Genomic DNA, 25481 nt, shown 5'->3' with positions numbered 1-25481 from the left:
CCTGGATGAAGTGAGGGTTAATTAAATAATTCTCTGGAAGTTGTTCTAAAAGGTCATCATCCCTCTCCAGCTCTTAATTTGTGACAGGAGGACTGGACTACAATCTACCCTGCATTGTCCCTCAACACCCACATAAAATTTACAGATGTGGGGTTTTTGAAAGAAAGATGAGGTGGAAGCTTTCAGAGGTAACTTGACATAATGTAGGTTAAATACTAGAAAATATTTGGGAAGAAGTGGAGCTGCAAATTGCAGGGAGCAAATTTAGTGTCTTCAGGGGAATAAAGACAGCCCTGTCAAGCTATCACCAGCCACTGCAGCATAATTTAGATTCCTGGCCAGGGATCTAACCCCTTATGGCAGAGCAGACCTCCCCTGTCTCACCCACTGCTCCCCTCAGCAGTATATTTCAGTAGATCTGCTTGTCTGCTCCCCACTCTCCCTGGTGAATCTTCTCACTGCCCCCCCCCCCTCTACTTCTGTCCTATACCCCAGTTCTTGTGTAAATCTTAAAACAACAGGCCTATTCTTTTTAGTCAGTGAGTAACTTTGATTGAGAAAGCAAAGCCAAACAAAGTTCTAGAGTTAAATTTTGGGAAATTACACGTGAATTGTAAGAGATGGAGGTTATTTCCAAAATGACTATTCAGAGTTGTTTTTTTCCCCACTGAGGCCCCAGTGAAGTCTGGATTTGTTTTTACTCTGTCATTTGATATTGACAGCTTCCTAATAGAAATTTCAGATAGTTGCCAGTGAGAGTCAGATAGTTGCCAGTGAGAGTCAGATTTGCAGCCAAGTGTATCTTCAAGTTATAAGTTTTTAACATGAAGTTATTTTGATTGGCACATTTGAAAAGATTAGGTGACTTTACATTCTCAAAGATTTGGTGTGAGTGAATTCTGATTAGAGTTAAACATTGTAGAAAGCAAGGATAGTGTTTGAAATTGACTTGGTAGTCTCTGGCTTAAGCAGCATTGAATTGTTTGTTTGAATTCTCTTTCACTTTCCTAAAAGTGAAAGTTTGCACTTGGTGGTTTATGCCAAGGCAAGCCGATAAAAGTTGTTTAAAGCAACTGAAATAACTATTTGCTTGGAACAACTAGTGAAGATATTGTTTATTTCAGTCAATCTGCCTGTTCTTCTCCCCACTCTGATTTAAAGAAATAAAGACAGTGGAGCAGTTAACACACCAAACTACTAGTGAAATAGAAGCTGGGATCTAGACCAGGTGGTTCTTCCTACGCTTCCTCTGGAGTGGGATGAAGGAAATCCTTTTCAAGAGGATGTTCTCATGTGAAAGCCATCACCACCACTTTATATTCTGTATTTCCATAATACTGGCAAAGAAGTAGCTCTTCTTATCCTGAGAATGTAAAATAACTCAGCTTTATATCCTTGTTAGTAATTATTTTTTTTTTACTTTATTATTTTTTTTTAAATTCACTCTTCTTCTGTCAGAGCCTCCCTTCCTACATAATCCAGGAAAGGTAGGAGTCACTTTGTATTCATCAATACTTTATCTTCTAGTGTCTGGCTCTTCTTGGGTGTTCAACAAGTGGTGGGTGAATGAACAGTGCTTTTTTCTCTATGAAATGTATTCCTTCCAATTAGGACTTGGAAACCAACAAGTTTGATTAGAACTGAATGTGAAACTGGGCTTGAAAGCAGTCTGTTAGATGAAGTCTGTTAGAAGGACCAGGTAATTTCTTTGAACCACTGCCAGCGTTAGAAACAGAACTGAAATGTTCAGGGAAGATGGTGAATCTGATAAGCTCACTAGTCAGCCTAGTTACCCCTGCCAATTAGTAGAAACTTTGTTCTCACTATTGCAACTTGCCCTCACATTCTTGGGATACCAATTTTGTATGCTCACAAGACCTCACTTGCTGTTCTCAGTGTAAAGCCAGACACAAGATATATTAACAGGTGGAAGCAGTTCTTGCTCGGTGGGTGTGAATAGTAGCATAATATTAGGTTACTTGGTATAAACTAAACCTCTAATTTCTAAAAGTAAGTTAATCATTAAAAATGGACTACAGTTACAGTAAAGCCTTACTCTAAGGCAAAGGGTAGATTATTCACAAATGATGAATTACATTGATTTGTTGCTTATTTTGTAGTTTCAGGGGGTGTGACTTAAAGCATGTCTTTAGCCAAACTGGGAGGAGATCAGTGTGTTATGGGAAAGAGGCATTAGGAAATACTTCTGGGGTGGGAGTGCAGAGAGGCCCAGAGTTGGTTTTTTTTTTTTTTTTTCTTTTGTGAAGGCAGAGGGAAGTAAGCTCTGAGGAGTGGGATAAGAGTGCAGAAGTTTTCCTCTCCCTTTTGTTTTTGTTTTTATCATCTTGATCCTTTTCCCTCCCCTTGCTCAGACACTTCACTTGTTAATGTAGGTTACTTTTTTTTTTTTAATGTAGGTTACTTTTTACCCGTATTTACTTCTTGAATCATTTATGTAAATATCTAATATTTGTCATTCTGTTTTGCTTTGCTACATGCAGTTCTTTTAAAACTCCTGTTTTGCTGTAAATGGCAACATTTTGTCTTTGCTCATGACTGAATAGTATTTAAAAAAAAATTTATTTATTTATACATACAGAGATGGGATATAGACCAGAGGTGCAGGGGCGGTGAGAGGATTCACTGGAGAGAGAGTGGGGAGCAGAACAGGCAGATCGACAAAGTACACTGCTGAGGGGAGCAGTGGGCCAGACAGGAGAGATCTGGTGAGCCGTGTGGGTCACCTACTTTCCCTGGGATGGAATTCTCTCTGAAACGGCTGCGGCCAGCTTGTAGTGCTGCCAGCCAGCTTGTAGTGCTGCGTCCTAACCCATTGTACCACCAGGGAGGGCCCTGAATAATATTTTGTAATGTTAATATTCCACATTTCTTGATCAAATCTTCTATCAGTGGGCATTTAGGTTGCTACTATGTCCTCACTATTGCAACTAGTGCTGTAATAAACATTGTAGAGTATATGGATTTTTTGAGTTTATGATTTAATGTTTGGGTAGATGCCCAAGAGAGGGATTTCTGGGTCATGTGATATTTCCACTTTCAGTTTTTTTTTTTTTTAAAGTAAATTCAGATCCTTTTCCATAATGGCTCCACCAGTGTTTCCATTCCCACCTGTTGTATAATAGGGTTCCTCTTTTTCTGTGCCCTCCAGGACTTGTTGGGGTCTTTTTCTTATGTGCCATTCTAACAGGTGCGACATTGTGTTTCATTTAACCCACACCTCTCATTGTGAATGATAATGAACATTTTCCCCTGTAGTTAGTGGCCTTCTGGATAGCCTCTTTAGTGAATTGTTTATTCAGATCTGCTGCCCATTTATTGGGTGGTTTTTCTTCTGTTGAACTTAGTTGTGTGTGTGTGTGTGTGTGTATGTATGTATGTGTATATATATATATATATATATGTAAAGATAACTGTGTATATATATCTTGCATATTAGCCCCTTGTTGGTTATGTGATGTCTAAAGATTTTCTCCCAATCAATAGGATGTCTCTTTAGTGTACTTATATTTCCTTTTTCTGTGTAGGAACTTCTTAGTTTGTGGCCTCAATTCTTTATTTCCCTTCTTTTAGGAGTTGAGTCTCCAAAAACAATTTCATTATTGATATCGTAGAACATGTTTTCAATATTTTTTCTTATACATTTCATTACTTTGTTATAGGCCTTATATCTATATAAATTTTGAAATTTATTTTTGTACATAGGTGACCCATTGTCATTCTTTTAAATATACTCTCCAGTTTTCCCTGCACCATTTTTTTTTCTAATTTTTTTTTTTCTTTTTTCTTTTTACTGGTGGGCAAGGGAAGGACATCCAGGGTAGTAAGGGCTGGAGACCAGGAAACCCTTTCATTTTTCTCACACAAAAAGTACTGCCCCTCTGATGGCAGCTTCACTGAAGGGCAGACCCTGAGTTTATGACAGCACATGGGACTGTTCTGTTGAATTTCAAAATGAGAAAACCTGTTTTCCTGGGATTGACTGTGAGCAAGTCTGACTGTGTTTCTAAACGTAGAGGCAGCAGTAGAGGCAGGGGCTCCCAGAGATAGCAGGGAGGTTGTTGGCAGGGAGGGAGAGAGAGCAGGTGAGCACATGGGCAAGGTACCCGTTGAGAAGGTACCTCAGAGTAATGATTTTGAGAAGAAAAACTTTAAAAATAAAGAGAAGCTGGTAAGAAGTAATGTGGGGGAAGGGAGGGAGGCAAGACCAAGATTAGGGTGGGGGAGGGGGTTGCAGCAAGCTATCCATCAAGCAAGAATGCATCCTATAGGAAAGCAAGCCTGCAGGGAACTTGGACTCTTCAGTAAAGGGCAATGGCAGGAAGTGACTCCGTAGTCTAGAGCACCTCTGACCCTCGTTGGCAGGAGACAGGCGCTTAGAACTGCAGCTGCTGCTGCTCCTCTAGCCAGGTCTCCTTGGAAGCCCCAGAAGTACAGGCAGCACTCTAGATAGATGTCTGGTTACTCACTGTAAAGAGTGCCAGAAAATCAGCCACTTCCCCTGCCTCCTGGGAATGACCAACCTAGGGTGATTTCCTTCTATTTTATTTTTAAAAACAAGCCAAGAGCCAGTATGAAGTGGCTCCCAAAAGCACTTTGCTGGAGGTGGTCAATGCTGCAGCCCACCCTTCCCCTTCACTCCTGCCCCATTCAGATCTGGAAAGACAAGACAGAAACTGGTGCCCAACCCAGCACCCAATAGTCCAGGTCCAGTTGCTGGGTATGAAGAAAAGGAGAAAAGGGAACTCTCCCGGCACCCTCCAGATCATGTGTGTTTGCTCCCGACCTGATCAGATCACTGTCTTCCACTCCCATCTCCATGGAGAACCTCAGCGGCACCACTTATTAATGAGATTATCCTTTCCCCTTTGTGCAGTTGTGACTGCCTTATCATAAATTTAGTCTTGATGTGTACTTGGACTTATTTGTGGGCTTCTGATTCTGTGCCACTATTCCAAGTACCCGTTTTTTAAATATCATCAGTACCATATTGTTTTTAGTACTCTAGTGTCATACTATAGTTTAAAGTCTGGTGATGTGATGTTTCTATTTTTGTTATTTGAAGCTTTTTATGGTTTCAGTATTTTCCTCTTTCATTTTTTCCCTTGTCATTTGTCTCTTTTCCTTTTCTGGTGGCATACCAAGTGAAGGGGGGCCTGACAACTAGAGGTCTTAAGTGGGTCCTCCATCCCCCGCTTTGCCATTGTCTCCCTTTGGGTGTTCAAACAAAGGGAGCATTTCAGCAAGTTCAGGTATTGCCAATATTCTGTGGAGAAAATAAGATTGTGGCAGGAATAATGAAGCACTTTACGGAACTATATTGATTCAGTGCTTGAGTTTAACTTCATCAGATATATAATCGTTCCTCTAAAACTTACCATCATCATGACGAGCAGTTGGTAAATGTGTTGGGACTAAGTTGAGATGAACTTTCACGTGTGCTCTTCTGTTTCCTGCCAACAAGAAAGAAAAAAAATAAATTGTGACGACAAATACTTTGGCTGATAATTCCTTTGAAAACAACGTAAAAACACCTTTTTATTTTGAGATAATTGTAGTTTTGAGGCAGTTGTTAAGAACTCATAGAAAGGTCTCTTGTGCCTTTTATTGGTTTCTCCCAATGGTAATGTTTTGCAAAAATGTAATACATGATGCAGTCAATACACTGATACTAATATATTTAAGATACAGCATGTTTCATCATCCAGAAGCCTTGCGGTAGCCAATACCACTTTCCTCCTGTCCTCACCCATAGTCCTTGGCAACCAGGAATTTGTTCTTTCTGTAATTTTGTCATTTCAAGGATACTATGTAAGAGAAATCTTGTTGTTTATAACCTTTTGGGCTTGACTTTTTCAGTCAGCATAATTCTCTGCTGTATTTGCAAAGACTTTGTTTCTTTTTATTGCTGATTAGGGTCTATCATACAATGAAGGAGTTTGTTTAACCTTCACCTATGAAAGTCCCCTCTGTTGTTTCTGCGTCTTGGCTCTTACCAGTAAACCGCCACTCACTCATGTATAGATTTTTAAAAATAATTTTTGAATGAAGTACATTGCTTTACACCCTTGTTCATATTTTGACAGTGTAGGGGTTTCTCCCCTCAGCTGTGGGCACTGTGGCTCTCCCACTGCCAAAGTACCCTTGTCTTCCACAGTCCATTGTGCTCTCCCTGCCCCTTACTCTATGTAAAGATTTTTATGTGAACATAAGTTCTTTTTTTTTGGGGGGGGGGGTGTCCAGGAGTGTATTTCTAGACTGTATGGTACTTCCCTATTTGGATTGTAAGAAACCATTGTTAACTACCATTTTACATCCTAGAAGTGGATGAGATCCAGTTTCTTCTTGTCAGCATTTGGTGTTATAGCTATCCTTGGTATTCTGGTATATGTATGGTGATATTTTTTTGCAGTTTTAATTTTTATTCAATAGTGACTAGTGTGTTGAACACCTTTTTATACTGTCTGTGTGTCTTTGATGAGATGCCTTTTGCCCATGTTTTAACTGGATTTAAAAGATGTTTTTTTTGAGAGCTGAGTATATATTTTTGATACTAGCTCTTTGTTGAATATGTGTTTTAAATGTTTTTTTTTCCCCAGTAGATAGCCTGTTTTTTCATCATACTAATAACGTCTTTCACAGAGCATACATTAAAATTTTTATGAAATATATTTTTTTCTTTTATGTTGTGCTTTTACTGTCAAGCCTAAGTGCTCTTTGCCTACCCCTAGACCTGAAGTTTTTTTTTTTCCCTCCTATTTTGTTTTGGTTAGTTTTCATAGTTTTTTATTTTACAGCCAATGTAATCCCATTTTAGCTCATTTTTGTATATTGTTTAAGAGTTAGATTGAGGTGATTGACTTGTTTTTCCTGATACTCCAGTTACTATAATAGCACCATTTGTTGAAAAGATATCTTTCCTCTATTGAACTACTTTGCACCTTGGTCAGTGATCTTTGGGCCCATTTATGTGGTCTTATTCTGGGTTCTATGTTCTGTTCCATTGAACTGTGCATCTTTTCCTCCACTAACAGCCCATAATCCCTATTAATAAGTCTTACAAATGGGTAAGACTGGCTAATTCCTTCTACGTTATCCTTCTTTTCAAATTTTGTTTTTGCGATTCTTTTTCCTTTCCATTTAAATTTTATTTATTTAACAATTTTTATTATAATATAACAATTTATTTTTTGTGCCTTTTTCCATCTCAGTTGTAATCCCCATGGGCTTCCCATCACCACATCACCCATGTGCCATCACTGTAGTCCAGTGCACTTCCCTTCCTCTATAGTTTTTGATCCCATTCCCCACTGCACCCCCTAACATGTCTCTGGTATATAGTTGCTCATTATTATTATTTTTTCCCTCCCTGGTCCTTTATATTTATTATTGTTAAAACATTTTTTGATGTATACAAGAACTGGGGGGTAAGCCAGAGGGATAGGGTGGGAGTGATAGGATTCACCAAAGACAGAATAGGGAGCAGAACAGACAGATCTAATACACTGCTGAGGCAATCAGTGGGGAGACAGGAGAGCTCTGCTGCGCCATGTGGGTCACCTCCCTGGGTGGGGATCAAACTCATGTTGCAGTGGCTGTCTACATCTTGATAGCACTGTCTTTCACCCTTATGCCAGCAGGGAGGACCTCCATAGAAATTTTAGAGTAATCTTTGCTACAGCTGCAAAGAAATCTTGCTGAGATTTTGATAGGAATTGTTTTGTTTGTATGTTATTTTGGGGAGATTGATATTTCACTATGTTGGTGTTCTACTTTATGAAAAACAGTATGTGTCTCCATTAATTTCATTCATTGATAATTTTTTTTTAAAGATTTATTTATTTGTGCATACAGAACTGGGGTACAGGCCAGAGACTCAGGGGCGGTGAGAGGCTTCACCAGAGACAGAGTGGGGAGCAGAACAGGCAGATCTCATTGATAATTTTTATCAGAGTTTTGCAGTGATAGTATATAAGTCATACATGTGTTTTGTTAGCTTACACCTAAATGTATTTTTTAAATGATTGCAAATGATACTGCATTTTTAATTTTTAATGGTGTCTATTACTAGTATATGGAAATACAGTTGGTTTTTGTATTCTGTGACTTTACCGATTTCACTTATTCTAGGTTTATTTTGATTGATTCCTTGGAATTTTCTTTATGGATAATCATGTCATTTTCAAATAGGGACAGTTTTATTTCCGATCTCTGACTTTCTTCTTGGTTAGAATTTATTTATTTCCTTGGTTAGAATTTCCATTACTTTCAGAATTTTTAAATTGTTATTTCAGTGGCATAACTAGTTATAGGACAATTACTTGTTTCTATTGGGTACATGGTAGTGATTTGTGTTTTCCAAGAAATTGGCCCTTTTGCTCTAAATTGTGAAATTTGTCTATGTAGATTTGTTCTTGGTGTTACTGAATTATCCTCAAGATAAATGCTGAGTTGATGATATTGTTGGCTTCATTCTGATATTTCTCATTTGCACCTTACCTCTTTTTTTCCTCCCCTGCTCATGTGCAAGCTTTGTCAATTTTGATTGTTCCAAAGAACCATCTCTTTTTTCATTGATTTTTCTCTCTACTGTTTTTATGTTTTCAGCTTTATTGATTTCTGTTCTTTATTTAAAAAAATCTTTATTATTTCTTTACTTCTGCTTGATTTGTGTTATTGCTCTTCTTTTTCTAAATTATAGGGTTGAGAGCTTAGTTTATTGATTTGAGTCTTCTCCTTTAATGCATGCATTTAGTGCACTAAATTTCCCTCTACAAATTTATTATGTTGCATTTTTATTTTTATTCATTTCAGTGTATTTTTTAAATTTCCTACAACTTTCTGTTGACCCATGGATTGTAATAGTCTCTTGCCTAGCTTCCAAATGTTTGGAGATTTTCTCAATCTTTGTTTTTGATTGCTAATTTGACTCCATTGAGTGCAGAGATCACACTGTATTATTTTATTAATTTAAAATTTCTTCCCTAGGAATGGGATCAAAAACAGTGGGGGGAGGGAAATGCACTGGACTGTGGTGATGGCACATGGGTGATTTGGTGATGGGAAACCCAAGGGGATTGCAACTGAAATGGAAAAATGCACAAAAATATGTAAAAATAAACTAATAAAAAATGTACATACAATTAAAAAAACACAAATAGAAAATGTCTGTGGAAAACAGAAAAAGAATAAAAGATTTCTTTAAAAAAAAATTTTCCCCCTTTACTCCCCAGAATGTAGTCTAATTGGTATATTCTGTGAGTTCTTGAAAGAATGATTCTACTGTTAGTGGAATGCTCTATAAATGTTGATTACATTCTATTGTATGTTCTTCTGTTGCTTTTTCCTTTATCACTTGAGAAAGGAGTGTTAAAATCTCTAGTGTGGATTTGTTTATTTCTTGTTTCAGTGTTATCACTTTTCCTCCCCACATATTTAACCGGTTATTGTTTGTATGCACAGTAGGATTGCTGTATCTTTTTGGTGGATTTTTTATTTTATTTATTTCTGTTTAGACTTCTTTTGTCCATTCATTTAGGGTAGATGTGCTGGTAACACATTGTCTTGGCTTGATTTTGTCTAAGAATGCCATTTCCTTTATTTTTTACTATTTTCACTAGGCACAGAATTCTGGTTTGCTCGTTTTTTGCTTTCAGCTCTTGTAAAGGTTGTACCATTCCCGTTTGTCTTCCATGATTTATGATGAAGCCATGCCATTTGAGTTGTTTTTGCATTATAGGTAGTTCTTTGTTCTTTTTGACTGCTTTCAAATTTGTCTTTAATGTTCAGAAGTTTGGTTTTGATGTGTTTTGGAGTGGATTTCTCTAGGTTTTCCCTATTTGGGGTTCACTTAACTTCTTGTGTCTATAGGGATACAGCTTTTGTCAAATTTGGGAAGTTTTCAGCCATTACGTTTTTTAGCCCTTTTTTCTCTTTTCGGAACTCTGATCACAGCGGTATTATAGAACACAGGAATATTATAATCCCACAGGTTCTTAGGTTCTGAAGTAACTTCTCTTATTTTAGCTTTCAGTTCACCAAATCTTTTTTCTGTTTACTCCATTCTGTTGTTGAGCCCATATTGGGTTTTTTAAATTTCAGCTATTTTACTTTTAATTTCTAAAATTCCCATTAGTCTCTTCCTTATAACTTCCATTTCTTGTGAGGCCTTCTAACTTTCTACTTGTTTCAAGCTTATTTGCAATTACTTGCTCAAGTTTTTTCTTTTTTTCTATTTATTGACTACTTATTGGGCATGTCAGATAGAAAAGAGGTGCAGTTACGAACTTTAAAAATTAAATGTATATGTTAATTTTTTCAGTAATTGTAACTACTGGGAAAGTAAAAATTCATACAAATTTTGATGCCTGTCAAAAGGACAAGCTGTACATACAATGCAATTAAAAAATTTAAATTGTGCTTAAGGTTATAGAATTACCCTGAGATGGATTGCTAAAATGTATATCCAGCCTTCACTTCATTCTCTAGGGATTGTATAGGGGCACACAGTGAACAAACAGGCTTTGTGAGGCAGCGGAGACTGTTGGGGAAGTCAGCGCAAAAGCTTACTCCAGAAGTTGGTGACACTGGACTGTTATCTGGGGCATGCATGATGGACGGGTGTCAGTCTAAGGCCCCTTAGACTGGATCGATGCTGAGGCAGCAGTGTCATGAAGTAGCTTAGCTAACTCCTGACATCATCCTGGTGTGGAGGGGGCGGTGTCAGTGGACATGGAAGTCCTGGCTCCCCAGTGGGACTTAACCTGTATTGTTCAGGGGCCAAATGAATGTCTTTTCAATTTGGCATTTGTAGTAGTTTCCTAGGATTCTCATAACAAAATAGCACTCTCTGAAGCTATCATCAGCTGCTGAAACACCAGTTCTGTTCCCAGCCAGGGAGCTGACTCACATGGTGCAGCAGACCAATCCTGTCATGCCCACTACTCCCCTCAACAGAGTGTTTCAGTGGATCTGCTTGTTCTGCTCCCCAATCTGTCTCTGGTGAATCTTCTCACCCTCTGTAACCTCTGGCCTGTACCCATGTTCTTGTATGCATAATTAAATCAATCTTTTTTTAAAAAAAAGAGCAGAAATGGCCCTCCCTGGTGGCGCAGCGGGTTAAAGCACTGCACTGAGAAAGTAAAGCCACTTCCGCATGAGTTCGATCCCAGCTTGCCCCAGAGGTGACCACATGGCACGGCAGACCTCTCCTGACCTGCCCGCTGCTCCCCTCAGCAGTGTACTTCATCGATCTGCCTGTTCTGCTTCCCGCTCTGTCTCTGGTGAATCCTCTCACCCTCCGCATCTCTGGCCTGTACCCCAGTTCTGTAGGAATAAATAAATAAATCTTTAAAAAAAAAAAAAAAAAAGAGCAGAAATTTATTGCTTTACAGTTCTAGAAACTGAAGTCCCAAATCACGGTATCAGTGAATTTGATTACTTCTGAGGGCAGTGAGGAGGAATCTGTTCCATGTTTCTTTCTCCCTTTCTAGTAGTACCAGGTATTCCTAGGCTTGTAGGTACATCACTTCATCTTCCATCTTCATGGCATTCTCTTTGGGTCTTTCTTCACATGGCCACCTTTTAGTCACACCCTACTCTGGTGTGACCTTGACTTAACTAACTACACTAGAACCACCCTCTTTCCAAATAAGGCCACACTGTGAGGGGTGGTGGGAATTAGGACTTCAATGTATCTTTTCGGAGGCACAATTCATCCCATACCAGCATTCATCTAAAGACCAGAAGTAAACGTGTGGGTATTAAAACCATATCTTTTCATTCATGATTTATGGGTCCTGATGAGAGGGATCAAGAGAGCCAAGGAGTAACAAATGGAGACAAGTCAATTAGGAAAGTCCTTCTGAGAGGTGCATTATATTGAGAACAGAAGGATAGGCTGACCCCGTTTTTAAAAAAAGCAAGAATGGTTCAGGCTAGGGAATAAAAAGTATAAAGACCAGAAACAGCTTACTCTCTTGCTAGAACTGAAAGAGAACCCAAAGGGACAGGGTGTCTCACCCATGCCATGCTGGAACATCCTGGCCACAATGAGGAGTCTGTGTCAGGAGGTTATGAAGAATTTTAAGCCAGAGAGAGACTCCGATTCATCTTTTTAGAATTTATGCCTGCTGCACTCTGCCTCAAGATACATTTTGGCTATTGTACTGGTAAGATTTGCTGATGGATTAGCTACAGAGTAAAGGGGATTCCTTTGCCGGTGTCTTGAGTATCTCAGTGGAGAGTTGTATAGTTACTGAGATGAAGAAATGTGGGCTGGGGCTAGGGGTTAGATTTAAATTTCCAAGCTTAGTCTGGGATATGGTCATTGTTAGCTGCTTGGTGATGTCTCAGTAGGGAATTAGGTAGCCTAAAACGTAATGTACCAGTTTTGAAATTGAGCTGGAAATGTAGGGAGCAGTCAGCACCCCATTGGCAGTGGAAACCATGCAGCCATCTTCTGAGGAGAGTGCAGGGAGAGAAAAGGCTAGGTATACTGAGTCTACTCATCTCAGGTCTCAAAGAGGGGAAGAGCCTAGAAAACTCTAGAAAAGGAGCAGTGTAGTGAGCGACAGTGTGGCTCAGAGAAGAAACCAAGGTGAGTGCTTCTGACTAGTTAAGATCATCTTTCTCTAACATCCAAGTGATATGAAAATAAAAATAGATGTCTTCAGTGGATTTGACCTCACGCTGTTGGGTGCCAAGTCTAGTTTGGAATGGGCTGAGGAGAAGATGAGAAGTGAGGAATTAGATCAGGCATGTGTTCTATCTTCATTATTCTCAGAGTAAACACACTGGCGCTCTGATGGGGAGGCACTATCTTGGAAATTATGGTACAGAGCAAAGACTGCCAGTGCCTCTGCTCCTAAGAGGTAGAGACTGAGAGAGTCATGGACAGTTGTCACCTGAGATCCATTCCTTCTAATACCATATTCCAAGTTATTTTTCTAGTATGCCACTATGTAAGCTAACTGTTCATCTGGTAGTCTCATTCAGCGACTGGAACTAAAAATTGCTTTAGTCTGCACCACATTACGTTAAAGATATTTGAAACAACTGGGCCATCCTACAGTACTGACCTCTACTGTGACATCTCCCCACCTTCCTGTTCTCATCCCAGCCTACTGAACAAACTCTAGTATCTACCCATGGGTTTAGGAACCTTCTTCCTTAAGTCCAGCATGTATTAGCCACTGGACAGCCTCCACCTGGTGGCAAGGAGAATGACTACAATGATTCTGTCATCCATAACGACCCTGGCCAGTGAATTGACTGCTGACCGCATTGCCCTTTAGGTGAAGTGGGGTCACTGATCACTTTAGCTAAAGTTGGGGCCAGATTTCATACAGCCGTTCTGATTAAGATGACTCATTGTAGGGAAAGCTGCCCATAAGATGCACTTGGGACAGTGAGCCAATCTTCCAGGAAGGAGACTCCCCTCACTATCCAAGGGCAGTCTCCTTTTGGAGAGATCGCCATTTTGTCTATCTTGTGGCTTGCTCATGATGTTTTCTGAAGTACCTGGCTGTCTAAGATGCAAATAATTTTTTTGTTGTTGTTGTGGGCGAGGGAGGTGGTGGGAGGTTGGGGAGCAAGTCTCTACTGGCTTCATCAGAGAAATTCCAGTTAAAGGGATATCTCTGAAAGAAACAGCTTTCCCATTTAAAACTGGAACTTATGTGTTTTGAACTGGTCTCCATGTGATCTTTTGTCCAGGTGGGACAGTGAAAACCCCAATGGGACTCACATTATTTGACCCTAGCTTTTGGAGGGTCTGTTAGTGCCAGTCAGTCCAGTTCATCTTCTTTGTCTATGTACCTGCTGATTGGCATATTTGCCCTATAGAATGAGCCATGGCTGAGGGAATTGGGTGGACATGACATCTGGGGGTGTTGACAGGTATTTTGTATGGGAAGTACAGAACTGAGAGAGATGTTTCTGATAGACTTGGTAATAGTGATCATTTTGTGGCCAGAATCATGTCAGGAGTTAGCAGATTCAGTAGTCAGTTAAATTCGGGATGCTTATCATAGTTTTGGGGAACCTTGCCAGGGAATTTTGCTTCATGAGGACTATTCCAGGGACACTTCTGAAAGGTAAAATATCCTTAATGTATGATCGTCTCCAATCCATCTCCCGGGGTTGTTCTCTCCCTAGATGCTGAGGTTATTGCTTTCTACCTCCATAAAAATCTGGGTGTCCCATTTCCAGTTACAGTTAACTTCAATCTCCTGAAGGGAAATTTTGTAGACTTAGAGTCCATTATAGCCTCCATTTTGGCCCATAGTATACTCATGTGGTCATTATTGTGATCCAGGACCTTGTTAAACTGACAAGAGAATTCATTTAGCTGACTAGACTTCAGTTCAAATCCCCTAAATCCCTTTGGGCCCCCTGTCACATGGAGAATATACCTGTGAGGCTGGCCAGGAGGTTCTGTAGGGCAAAGCATTATGCAGAGGTATGTATGGTCAGGTAAGATCCCAGAATCCACTTTTGGCTACCCATTTGTCCTGAACATTATTCAGGATGAGCCCCCACAGATGATGATGCCTTTCTGGAAACAGTCACATTTAGTGACCAAACTGCTTTGCTAAGTTATTTGCACCAGGAGAAGGTGAGGGAGGTAGACTGAGAAATCTTTTGACTTGAATTTTTTAGGAGGCTGTTTTAATGCTTAACACTGCAGGTGTCTATGGATGGTCGAGAGGTGTGGAGGGTCTGCTGAATACCTTGGCTTTTAACCCATTTTACCCTCGCATTTGTGGTAAAAGGATACCATAGTCAGACTGCAGTAGTATGGAAAACCAAATGGCACAGATTCAAGAGTCACAGTGTGACTGGTATTGGCTGATTGAGGACATCAACACTGTAACATGAAAGTGTCATCAGATGTGTGGAAGCCTGAGACAAACAGCCAGGAATGGGTGGGAACATCAGTCAAAGACCTGGCCTCCTTCACCGAAGGACTATTGGGTCAGCTTTTGGCTCAAGTTGCAAGTCTGGCATGGTGCCCAGGCTCTGCACATCCGAAGCTGAGTCCTTTGTGTTGTGCCCATGCACGATGGTGGACACAGAGCCATGAAGGAACATCTAGGTGGTATGGACACCACCCAAAGCTTGAGTCCAGTTGGTCTCATTAGAAGCAGGCTCTTTTGTGGGTATCTAGATGAGTCCCCTAGATGGTTCAATTAGAAGCTGAGAGTGTTTCCACTGTTCACCACCGGAAAGAGTAGTGTGTTTGATCTGCCAGTCTGTAGTTTTCCAAGAGGCAGATCAAATAACTAGGCCTTTGGCAATCGCGCAAGGGTCAGTAAAAATAGATCTGTCTACAGAGCTGTGGGAACACCTTGAGTTCTACCCACTGAGCAGAGTGACCATGTCCATGATTAGTTCTTCATAGTGGGGCCTGTTCTGAACAGCCACATGAGTCACGTGCACACCACTGGGTTTGGGAATAGCCAAACTGCTTGTGAACTAACCCAGGCTAGTTTAGGAGAACTTTGGTGAATTGAGTTTCCTATTTTTACTTCAGACAATGCAGTGGGAAAGAAAGTTTTCCCCAAAGCGAAAGCTGCCATACCAACCTGATATGCCTCTGGGGTTCAGCGCACTCCGAGTTCTTAAATGTGTCATTCCCTTGTTTGCCCTTCCCACCTTGTTGGTCATTGAGTTGGAGCTGACTTCCAGATGGGAATATTAGCCTGCGTCAGGTAAGTGAGGAGTGCAGAAGCTCAAAGGGCACCCTGGGGTGAAGGCTGCCTCCCTTTCCTAGAGGTTCCATTTGGCAAGCTCATCAGCCATAGTGACTGGCAACCTCAGAGGGACCAGCAGGGTAGTGGGATTCCAAAAGCAGAAAATTGCTGCATCTTGGGTAGCTTTCAATGTAGTTGATTGAATTGGGCACCACTCAGGATGCTGACTGGGTTAGCCAATATAAGGGACCAAGGAGAAGTCCAAGTGAGCATGTCAATCAGAGTTCAACAAGAGACAAAGCCAGTAGGCACAAAATAAGACCCACCCACTACAGGGTGTGGATTTACTTGTGGGGACTGGCTAAGTAAAGTGGACATCCAGAGGCAGGCATGTAGAAAGGGCTAACTGGGCACCACTACCACCAGCTGAAGCTCATGGTTCTCAGCAACTGTTGGGAAAGATGAACAGGGGCAGTATGATCACTGCCTCCTTCTGCCCTCTAACCCAGAAGAGAATATCCTTGTGGCTTAATGGAACCAAAGTATATTAGAAAGGGCATCCTGGAGACTCAAGTTCAGCCAGGCAAACGTGTCTCTAATATTCAAGTTGTCCAGCATGCTGCTTGACTCTCTTTGGTGCTGGGAGGCTGAAGAGCCAGCTGTTGTCCTTGATGACTGCAGGGACTGGACATTTCACATCCACCTACATAAATCCAGGAAACAATTTGGCTATCCAGAACCTGGATTCTACTGGTAGATGTGTGATAACAGCATCAGTGGGACCACTGAGGCTAAAGTGTCTGTTTTGCCAGACAGCAAGACGTCTTTTCTGTGAAATCCTGCTCACCCACTGTGCACAAGTGGCAGGGGGGTTTGTCCCACTGGCATTTCTCAACCTGCAGTTCTTCCTGGTGGAAGAAACCGCTCTGGCAGTACCAGCAGGCTGTGTCACAGCTAAAGGAACCCTGATTTAAGGTAACCCTGATCATGATGCTGGCAGAAGACATGAGATGCCTGTGTTGGAGACAAAGGACTGTATTACAGTCAATGGCATGAGGTTCACACATGTGTCATTCCTCTTGCCCTGTGGAGTCCACTGCTCTAGAAATTGGGGTTTAGTTAAATTGTTGATAAAGGGCAAGCCAGGTCAACCTTACCTTGGAGGGGGACTTTTTCAAATCGGGCAGTAAACCTGCTCTCTATTCTGGAGGGAGATACTACCTCTGTCTTCCTAGACTGCTGTACGCACATCATTTAAAAGACTGACAAAAGGAGCCAACACCTTTGTTCATTAGATAAGAGAAGCGAGAGTGAGCCGTGAAGAACTGACTCCCAACATACTGTGCAAGGATTAACATTCTCACTGATGGCTATCAATCAAAAAATGTAAAATTATGTTCAGTAGATGTTGCTTAAGAGGGAAATGTGTGAAATATTCTTTCCATATGGCTATGACTCTAACCCTTTGCAAAATTCAGCTGTTGAGAATAATTATTTCTCTAAGCGTCTTACCTGCGTTAAACAAAATATAATACTGTATATTTGTCCCAAATATACAAAGGCAGGTATGTGGAATTGTAGGTGCTGATTTGTGAGTGGATGTGTGTGCAGGGAAGAACAGTTAATGGTTTATTTATTAGGATTGTAACCCTTAGGAAAACCCAGCTGCTAATGGTATGCAGTGAAGCAGTTATAGCCTGGAGAAGTATTTGTGCAGCCATCAGATTTAGCTAATATTTATTTTGCGACTCCTGTGTTTTCTAAACACCTAAGGTGGAGACTAGTTATTTCCCCATAGCATTACTTTTTATTGAATGTGTTAATGTTACAGAGTTCTTGGCGATACCAAACAATGTCTGAGAATTCAGACAAAGAAATGGTACAATGGACAGTTTCATCCAGTCATTATGTAATATATTGACTTTTGTGTGCTTTGATAATTTCACAATCTTTTAAAAAGTTACGAGATTTGGAATTTTAAATCTCCCGCAGGGCTCAAGATTTCTAGTACAGTATGCATGCCCACATACTCATCTCAATTCACCTCTCAATAATATAGCCCCAAACAAAATTTTGCTGGAAAAAAACTAAAACTTCAGGGTCAGTATGTCACGCAAGGTCCAAGAGATTATTTAAGGTTTTTGGTTCTCAAATGAAATCTACAGTTTAACCCTGGTCTCTTGCTTAATTACCCAACTTCTTGGTTGGTTCAGCTACCTAATACATCATGTACATCTGCCTGCCATCTCTAATGATGCCAGTGTCATTCTCCAGGGATTGTTGTCAGGTCACGTCAAGGAGCTGCTGTAAGCCTCTTAGCAAGCTGATTCCTACATTGACACTTTCATCAAGACTGATCTCCCACGTCAGGACGATTGTGCTCACCCATTTGCTTTTAGCAAAGAGGCTTATTATAGAGAAACCCAGACTCTGCATGAGGTAGTCACATAACACTTTAAAATGTTTCTTTTGAACCAAAGAAACAAAACTGGGTATCTGCAGACTATTTCACCAGATGAAAGAAAAATTTTCAGTAATCATAGGTAGCTTCCTCAAGTCCCTTTTAAGGACTAAAAATGACTGGATATTTTAGACTGTAATTATTAAAAACAAAATGCCACATCACCTGTTTTTCACCCCCAACTCTCCAAAAGGGCAACATAATAGACACTGAATGGTTGATAATAGAGGTGCCACCAGGGACAGTTGCCATACCTGTCAGATGTCCAAAACCTTGGAATTTTGGGCATAAATATATCTGGGATTCTTCTCAAAGAACATACATGATCCAAGAAACTCAAGTGGCTTTTAGTTAAGATCGGTTCACATTGCTTGGAATTTATGACAGGTCAGGGAATCCCTGGGCCTAAGCAGAAACTGCATTCTTTCTGTCATAGTTTGTTACACAGTTGAGACCTGATTCAAGGAGACTAGCAGCACCTGAAGTGGAGATGCTGCATGACCTGCCCTGGGCATCTAAGGCCACTGGTTCCCCACTAGGGATTAGCAAATTCACGAGTTATTTCACAATTTTTTCCCAAATATTATTTATGCAGACAAGAATTGGGATATAGGCCTGAGTTGTGGGGGTAGGAGGACTCACCAGAGACAGATTGTGGAGCAGAACAGGCAGCTTGACTGAAATACACTGGTGAGAGGAGCAGCAGGTGGGGTGAGAGAGGTCTGCCGGGCCATGTGGGTCAGCTCCTGGGCCTGGAATTGAACTTGTGCTACAGTGGCTTTGTATCACTTCATAGTTCTATGCTTTAATCTGTTGTGCCACCACGGATGGCCCTTATTTCACAATTATAATGCATATTTCAGGTTACTTCACCAAGCAATATGCTCAGCCACAGAACTGAATTCCAAGTCAAAATGAAAAGGTCTTAATGTGGAACACAGAAAAAGTACTACCTAAATAAAATATGACTAAAAGCAACAAGATTATTCCTCTCCAACCTTTTCCCACTAGATGAACTCAAGGTTAAACTTTAAGTTAGAAATCATAGACCTACATATCATTTGAACACATCAGTTCTTTTGAGCAGCATGTTCTGGGACCTTTAATACTGCCCATTTAACTAAAGGTAGGACACAGGACAGGTTAATCCATGTCACTTAAATCTGCTTTTTTTTTTTTTTTATTTATAGCATACCAAATCCCAGGCGGCTGGCTTTCTTTTTTAAAAATTTTAAAAAAGACTTATTTACACATACAGAACTGGGGTACAGGCTAAAGGTTCAGGGCTATGGTGACAGGATTCACCAGAGACAGAGTGGGGAGCAGAACAGGCAGATTGACAAAGTACACTGCTGAGGGGAGCAGCGGGCGGGTCAGGAGAGGTCTGCTGCGCCATATGAGCCACCCCATATTCAGAGATTGAGCTCCCTGGGGGGTGGCACTGGAAGGGAGTGTGGATCAAACTCACGCTGAAATGGCTGTGGCTAGCTTCTTAGTGCTGTGCCTTAACCTATTGCACCACCAGGGAGGGCCCTCAGATGGCCGACTTTTTGCAGGATTTCTGCTAAGAACCCAGTAGGACAGGTATTCATCCCTGGTGTGATCTGTTTGAGGTGCACAGTGAGTACAGCAAAGCTAAGAGCTTTGAACACTCACTATCCAAACAAACAAGATTTTGAAATCACCAGTGATTGCCTTTTTTTATGCAATTGCAAAGGAATGTGAAAGAACACAACGGAATCTAGTTCATCCATTTATATAACAAGGTCCCTTTAAATCCAGTATACCTTGAGAGTAGCTGTGACCCTCTGGGCATCCACAATGTGCTAGTGTTGAATAGTCCACAGAGATCCCGCAGAGATCAGCTGTTCCTGGTGGTTGGCTGTGGTCTGGTTACCTTACAAGGGTTAGCATGCACCTAACTGTGCTGTGTGGGCTGACTATGTGGCTCTTTAACACAGCATGCTGGTTGTGTAGCTGAAGTTCAAGGGCCTCACCCTTTCTCTTTTTAGTTTACTAAGTCAAAGCTCTCCTCTCTTTCTTAAGCCTCCAGCTTTTTATGTGCTTGTCCGTGGACTGGACGGGCAAGGTGATAGGAATTGTATATCACTGCATTTCTGGTTGCCCTTCTATGTTTCTCTTGGGTCCAGGAGGTCTATACACCCACCTGGGGTTTCTGTAACAATTGCCTGGGCAGAGGGTGCTTGTACCAGAGCTCTTTTATTCCAGGGACCTGGAGATTTTTGTGCACCACCACTACTACTACCACTTTCTTCCCAATTGTTATCTCCTGGGTCTTTTGTGTCTTTCATGACTGTCTTCTTCCTCTGTACTCGCATTGGCTGCCCCAAGAGGCTGTTGTCATCCACCTGTTTTTACTTAACTTCTTTCCACTTACCTGCATCCTCCTTCAATGCCTATACAGGTATACTTAGTTTCATTTTATTTTAAAATTATGCATTTGACAAAATTTAAGCAAGTTCTTGTTCACTCTTTTCCTTTTATTATAAAACTATTTTTAGTATTTCATTGTTAGTTACTATGTTACTATTATTAGAACTATTTATTCTCTACCTGAGTTAAAAGAAAAAACAAAACCCATGCTTTTGAAGTTAGCCTGTATATCTTAAAATGGAATTAATATTTAATTTTTAGTCAGCGTCCTATTATGTGAAGTCACAGACTGGATTATAATTTGTCATTCTTTATGAATTTGGTTAAATTGAAATTTTATACAGCTATTAATTTGCTCAGGTTAAGTTCTCTGTAAAAGGTGAATATCATCCACCTAGTTAGTCTACGAGGTTTTTGGTACTTTTAGGAAGAGTAATAAAGAATGCAGGATTCACCCTTTCCCTTCGACTTACGCAGCATTTTTTTTTCTTTTTGTAAAGTGACATTTAGATGATATTTAGTGGTACGTAGAATTGTTCACTCCATAAAGATTAAGGTATAATTTCAGAACCACCTGTATGTTTGTTGCTTTTTTTTTTCTTGGTATTTTTTATCTTAGCAGAATTCTTCTTTCTTTTACTATTCTATAACTGACCATCTTTGCCAGTTACTTTCCTCACATGAAAAGAACAATAGACTCTACATTTTTAACCTTCTCTTTACTGACGTGCATCAGAAGGAAAGTGAGCGAACTCTTTGCCCTATCATCTTAGTTCTTAACTCTAGAGGAAAATTAAGCATTTAGTGAGAGTAATATAGATAATCATTTTGGGGATGCCCATAGAATACCACTTTTTTGAAAGTTATATCTTTTACATCTGGGTATGCTTTAGAGCAAACTTAAAATACACAGTACCTAAATTTAGAGAGTCAACAAAAACTTAAAAAGTCTGTTTCAAAAGGATTACCCTAGGAGTCTGTTGAAATTCAAGGCAAATGCACCATTTCTTGGAAATTTTCCTATTGAGAAAGGAGGGTCAGCCAATGCTGTCTTCTGCCTGGTGGTTTTTCAGTGTTTACTGCTCAAGGGCTGAGCACTTCCACATGCTTTGTTTCTAGTCCTTAGCTCATCTTAAATCCCATTCTCTTACAAAGAGTAAGAGCATGCTTTCTTGACTAGAAAGCACATTTTTTTTTTGTAAGACAGTCATTTTTATGAAAGTGTTTTTGAGGCCACCCACTCACGAAAATGTTTGTAACCCCAAAGCATACGTAGGCATTTGTTTGGCCATTGCCAAACATGTGCAAAGTTGTGAAAAACTGGGTCCTATTGTTCCATTTCCCAGCTGAGGTCAAACAAGGTGACTTGCTACTCTGTTGTTTCCATCCTATATAGCTTTGGCTCTGTTTACTGCCTTGCTTTCTCACATTTTGGTGCTTTTTGTTGGTGATTTTGTTGTTAAAATGACCCCCAGGCTCCAGTGCTGAGCTGCTGTCTAGTGTTTCTAAATGCAAGAAGACTGGGCTGTACCTTATGAAGAAAGTGTGTATTAGGTGAAATTTATTCAGATGTGAGCTGTAATTCTGTTGGTGTAAGTTCAATATTAATGAACCAACAGTGTATTGAATAGTGTTTTTAAACAGAAAGACAAAAAGCCCATCTATGTATGGATGACTGATGTGAGCAGCAGCTCCTGAGGCTTGTAAGAGTACTAGGTTCAGTATTTTTGTGGATTTTTTTTTTGTTTGTTTTTAAAGATTGGTTTATGTATGTATACAGAGCTGGGGTATACGTAGAGGTGCAGGGGCGGTGGGAAGATTCACCAGAGACAGAGTGGGGAGCAGAATAGGCCGACTGATGAAGTACAACAGGCTAAAGGTTCAGGGGGGCGGTGGGAAGATTCACCAGAGACAGAGTGGGGAGCAGAATAGGCCGACTGATGAAGTACACTGCTGAGGGGAGCAGCGGGCGGGTCAGGAGAGGTCTGTCGCACCAGGTGGGTCACCTCCGGGGCAGGGATCGAACTCATGCAGAAGTGGCTTTATCTTCTCAGTGCTGTTCTTGAGCCACCAGGGAGTGCCCTGTTCTTTGTTTTTAATTTTTTTTATTTGTTTATGCATACAAGAACTAGGTGCAGGTAGGTGAGATGATTTACCAGAAACAGAGTGGTGGAAATGAAGAGGCAAATCTACTGAAATATACTTCTGAGGGGAACTGTGGTGAGGCAGAAGAGGTCTGCTGCACCATGTGGGTCACCTCCCTGGCTTGCTGGACTGGGTATCAAACTCGAATTGCAGTGGCTGGCAATAGCTTGACAGTACTCTCTTATTCCCTGTGCCACCAGGGAAGTCCCAGGTTTTTATTTTTAAAGGTCAGTTAAAAGAGCTTCCTTAACCTAAGGCACTGTTATTTCTCAAATCCCTATCCTGTATCATATAAAGTGTACCCATAGCCTATGTTAAATCTGATTTATATATAGAATCATGACTGGAGTTGCTATTGGAATGTCATGTGTTTTAGATATTAAATAAGTTTGATATTGGAAAATATCTGGAGCAATAAGATTGTCTTTTGGGGTCTCAAACATTTTCATGGGCCCTGGAAAAACTGATAGACAGTGCCTGGGGAGCAGGGTTGATATGTCTTTGTATCCATAGGAAAGGGAGGCAGTCAGGTTTCCTTAGCCCGTCAGCTGCTCATTAGGCCTGCAGACACTGATGGGGGAACCTTAATGCTCCTTTTCCTGCAGGGTCTATGAACACAAACCATATAGCCTTTTTCCCTCCAGGAGTTTGCAGGCTGGATCTCTTTCCCAGATGACTTTAGTATGAGGTCAGGTGCTCTAGAAAGAGGAGCTGACAGTCAGATGTCTGTAAGTAGTGGTCCTGGCCTAGAGATTTGAACACTGTGTGATAACACAATGAGGCGAAGGGCAGAGGGAGTCTGAAAGAAAGCTGACAATTGAAAGGCATGGTAGATTTGCAAATAGTGTGGCATGTGTGGGAAACTGGGCTGTCATTGCTCCTGGGGTGATATGTGAAAGGTGGCTTGTAGTAGTGACAAAACCAGCGGGGAGAGACTGAATACGGGAGATCTTTGTGCCCTCTTGGACAAGTTTAGACTCACTGTGGGCATGTGACCTATTTCTGTGCCTCTAATTGCTGAGTATGTTCTAGAATTATTTGGTATTCCTCCGTGCGCCATCAGCAGCACACCTGTTTCTAACCCTTTCTGCCACAGAATTTGATAAATTCTGTAGTGCTTGCTTTTTTTTTTTAAAGATTTATTTATGCATACAGAACTGGGGTACAGGCCGCAGGCTCAGGGGCGGTGAGAGGCTTCACCAGAGACAGAGTGGGGAGCAGAACAGGCCGACCTACGGAGAACACTGCTGAGGGGAGAGTGGGTGGGTCAGGAGAGGTCTACCGCGCCAGGTGGTCACCTCCCGGGAGGCGGGGATCGAACTCATGAGGAAGTGGCTTTAGGTTCTTAGTACTGCTTTAACCTGCTGCGCCACCAGGGAGGGCCATGCTTGCTTTTTTTTTTTTTTTTACTAAAAGAATTAGAAATAACTTAGTTGTTAAAAGAAAGTTTTGTTGATGCATGACAAATGCATTTGAAAGTGCAAATATGAATATATGGGGAAGAGCTTAGTTTAACAATGCATCTTCGTTTTCAAAAGGTCAAACAATATTAAAAATAGATAAAACCTAAGAGGATTCCTTTTCACCACATCCTTGCCAGCACTTGCTTCTAGCTTCATTAGTATGGACCATTCTTACAGGTATAAAGTTACCACTTTCTCATTGTCATTTTGATTTTCTCTTCCCTGTTAATAAGTGATTCATATATAGATTTTTGTTTGAACAGAAGTTTTACTCTGCTATAAACACACAAGAATAAAATGGTTAGGTTGTATGATAAGTCTGTGTTTAGTTTTTCTTTCTTTTTTTTTTTTTTTAAAGATTTATTTATTTATGCATACAGAGCTGGGGTACAGGCCAGAGGCTCGGGGCGGTGAGAGGCTTCACCAGAGACAGAGTGGGGAGCAGAACAGGCAGATCGACGAAATACACTGCTGAGGGGAGCAGCGGGCGGGTCAGGAGAGGTCTGCCACGCCATGTGGTCACCTCCCGGGCAGGCGGGAATCGAACTCATGCGGAAGTGGCTTTAGCTTCTCAGTGCAGTGCTTTAACCCGCTGCGCCACCAGGGAGGGCCTCTTTTTTTTTTTTTTTTTTTTTTAAGGAAGCTGCTGTGTTCTTTTTGCAAGTAATAAACACGGGGTCTAGTTTCTCCATTCTCTCATTAATCTTTGTTGTTACGACTATATTTTAGCCTTTTTGATAGGTGGGTAAATAAAGATTTTTAAATTGACATTGTTTGAGTGCTTTTTAGCTGTAGTTTTTTTATGAAAAGCTTCCCCCCTCCCCTCAGCTATTTGGTAACTTTGAAATATAGTCTAAGACAGATGTAAAATACTTGATTATTTTTCTCATTTCTTTACAGACCTGCCTCCCCCCACACCTTTCTAACCCAGTTTTCATGAATACAAATAAGTGCTTTAAATTATCTTCTGCACTGACATTTGGCTTTTTAAAAAGTATCATGAAGTCAAGGGTTTTTTAAATATTATGTGATTATCTTTTCAATTTAAGTTATTAGAAATTTATCATGTCAAAGGGTAGTAAATTTAAAATTTTAACACATTACTGTACTCTCCTCCAGGCAGACCATTTTATGTTCTTAGCAATAGTATATAAAAATATTTACTTCTCCACATCTTTGGTAACACAGGTTTGACCCACTTTAAAAAAACTTTTTAAAAGATTTATTTATTTATGCATACAGAACTGGGGCTGTGAAAGGAATCACCAGCAGGGGCTGTGAGAGGAATCACCAGAAACAGAGTGG

The 25481-nt window shown here is 40.6% G+C and overlaps 1 protein-coding gene across 2 annotated transcripts in view; it reads left to right on the top strand.

Annotated features, from left to right (window-relative positions):
• LOC101636024 (chromosome unknown open reading frame, human C2orf76) overlaps positions 1-25481 on the top strand; it is a 116630-nt gene that overhangs the window by 1355 nt on the left and 89794 nt on the right. The window contains exon 1 of one of the 2 annotated variants that reach the window (XM_004674716.2): positions 164-188. The exons of the other annotated variant lie outside the window; for it this stretch is intronic. Coding sequence (XP_004674773.2) covers positions 168-188 — 21 coding nt within the window. The 5' untranslated portion in view covers positions 164-167. Of the gene's footprint in view, positions 1-163; positions 189-25481 lie in introns of those variants that run through there. 2 annotated transcript variants of the gene reach the window in all.

The sequence above is a fragment of the Condylura cristata genome, unplaced genomic scaffold (genome assembly GCF_000260355.1).
Source record: "Condylura cristata isolate star-nosed mole 26May11 unplaced genomic scaffold, ConCri1.0 scaffold00002, whole genome shotgun sequence".
NCBI lineage: Eukaryota > Metazoa > Chordata > Mammalia > Eulipotyphla > Talpidae > Condylura > Condylura cristata.
The sequence above is the reverse complement of the archived record's forward strand: the minus strand, read 5'-3'. Positions and strand labels throughout refer to the sequence as shown.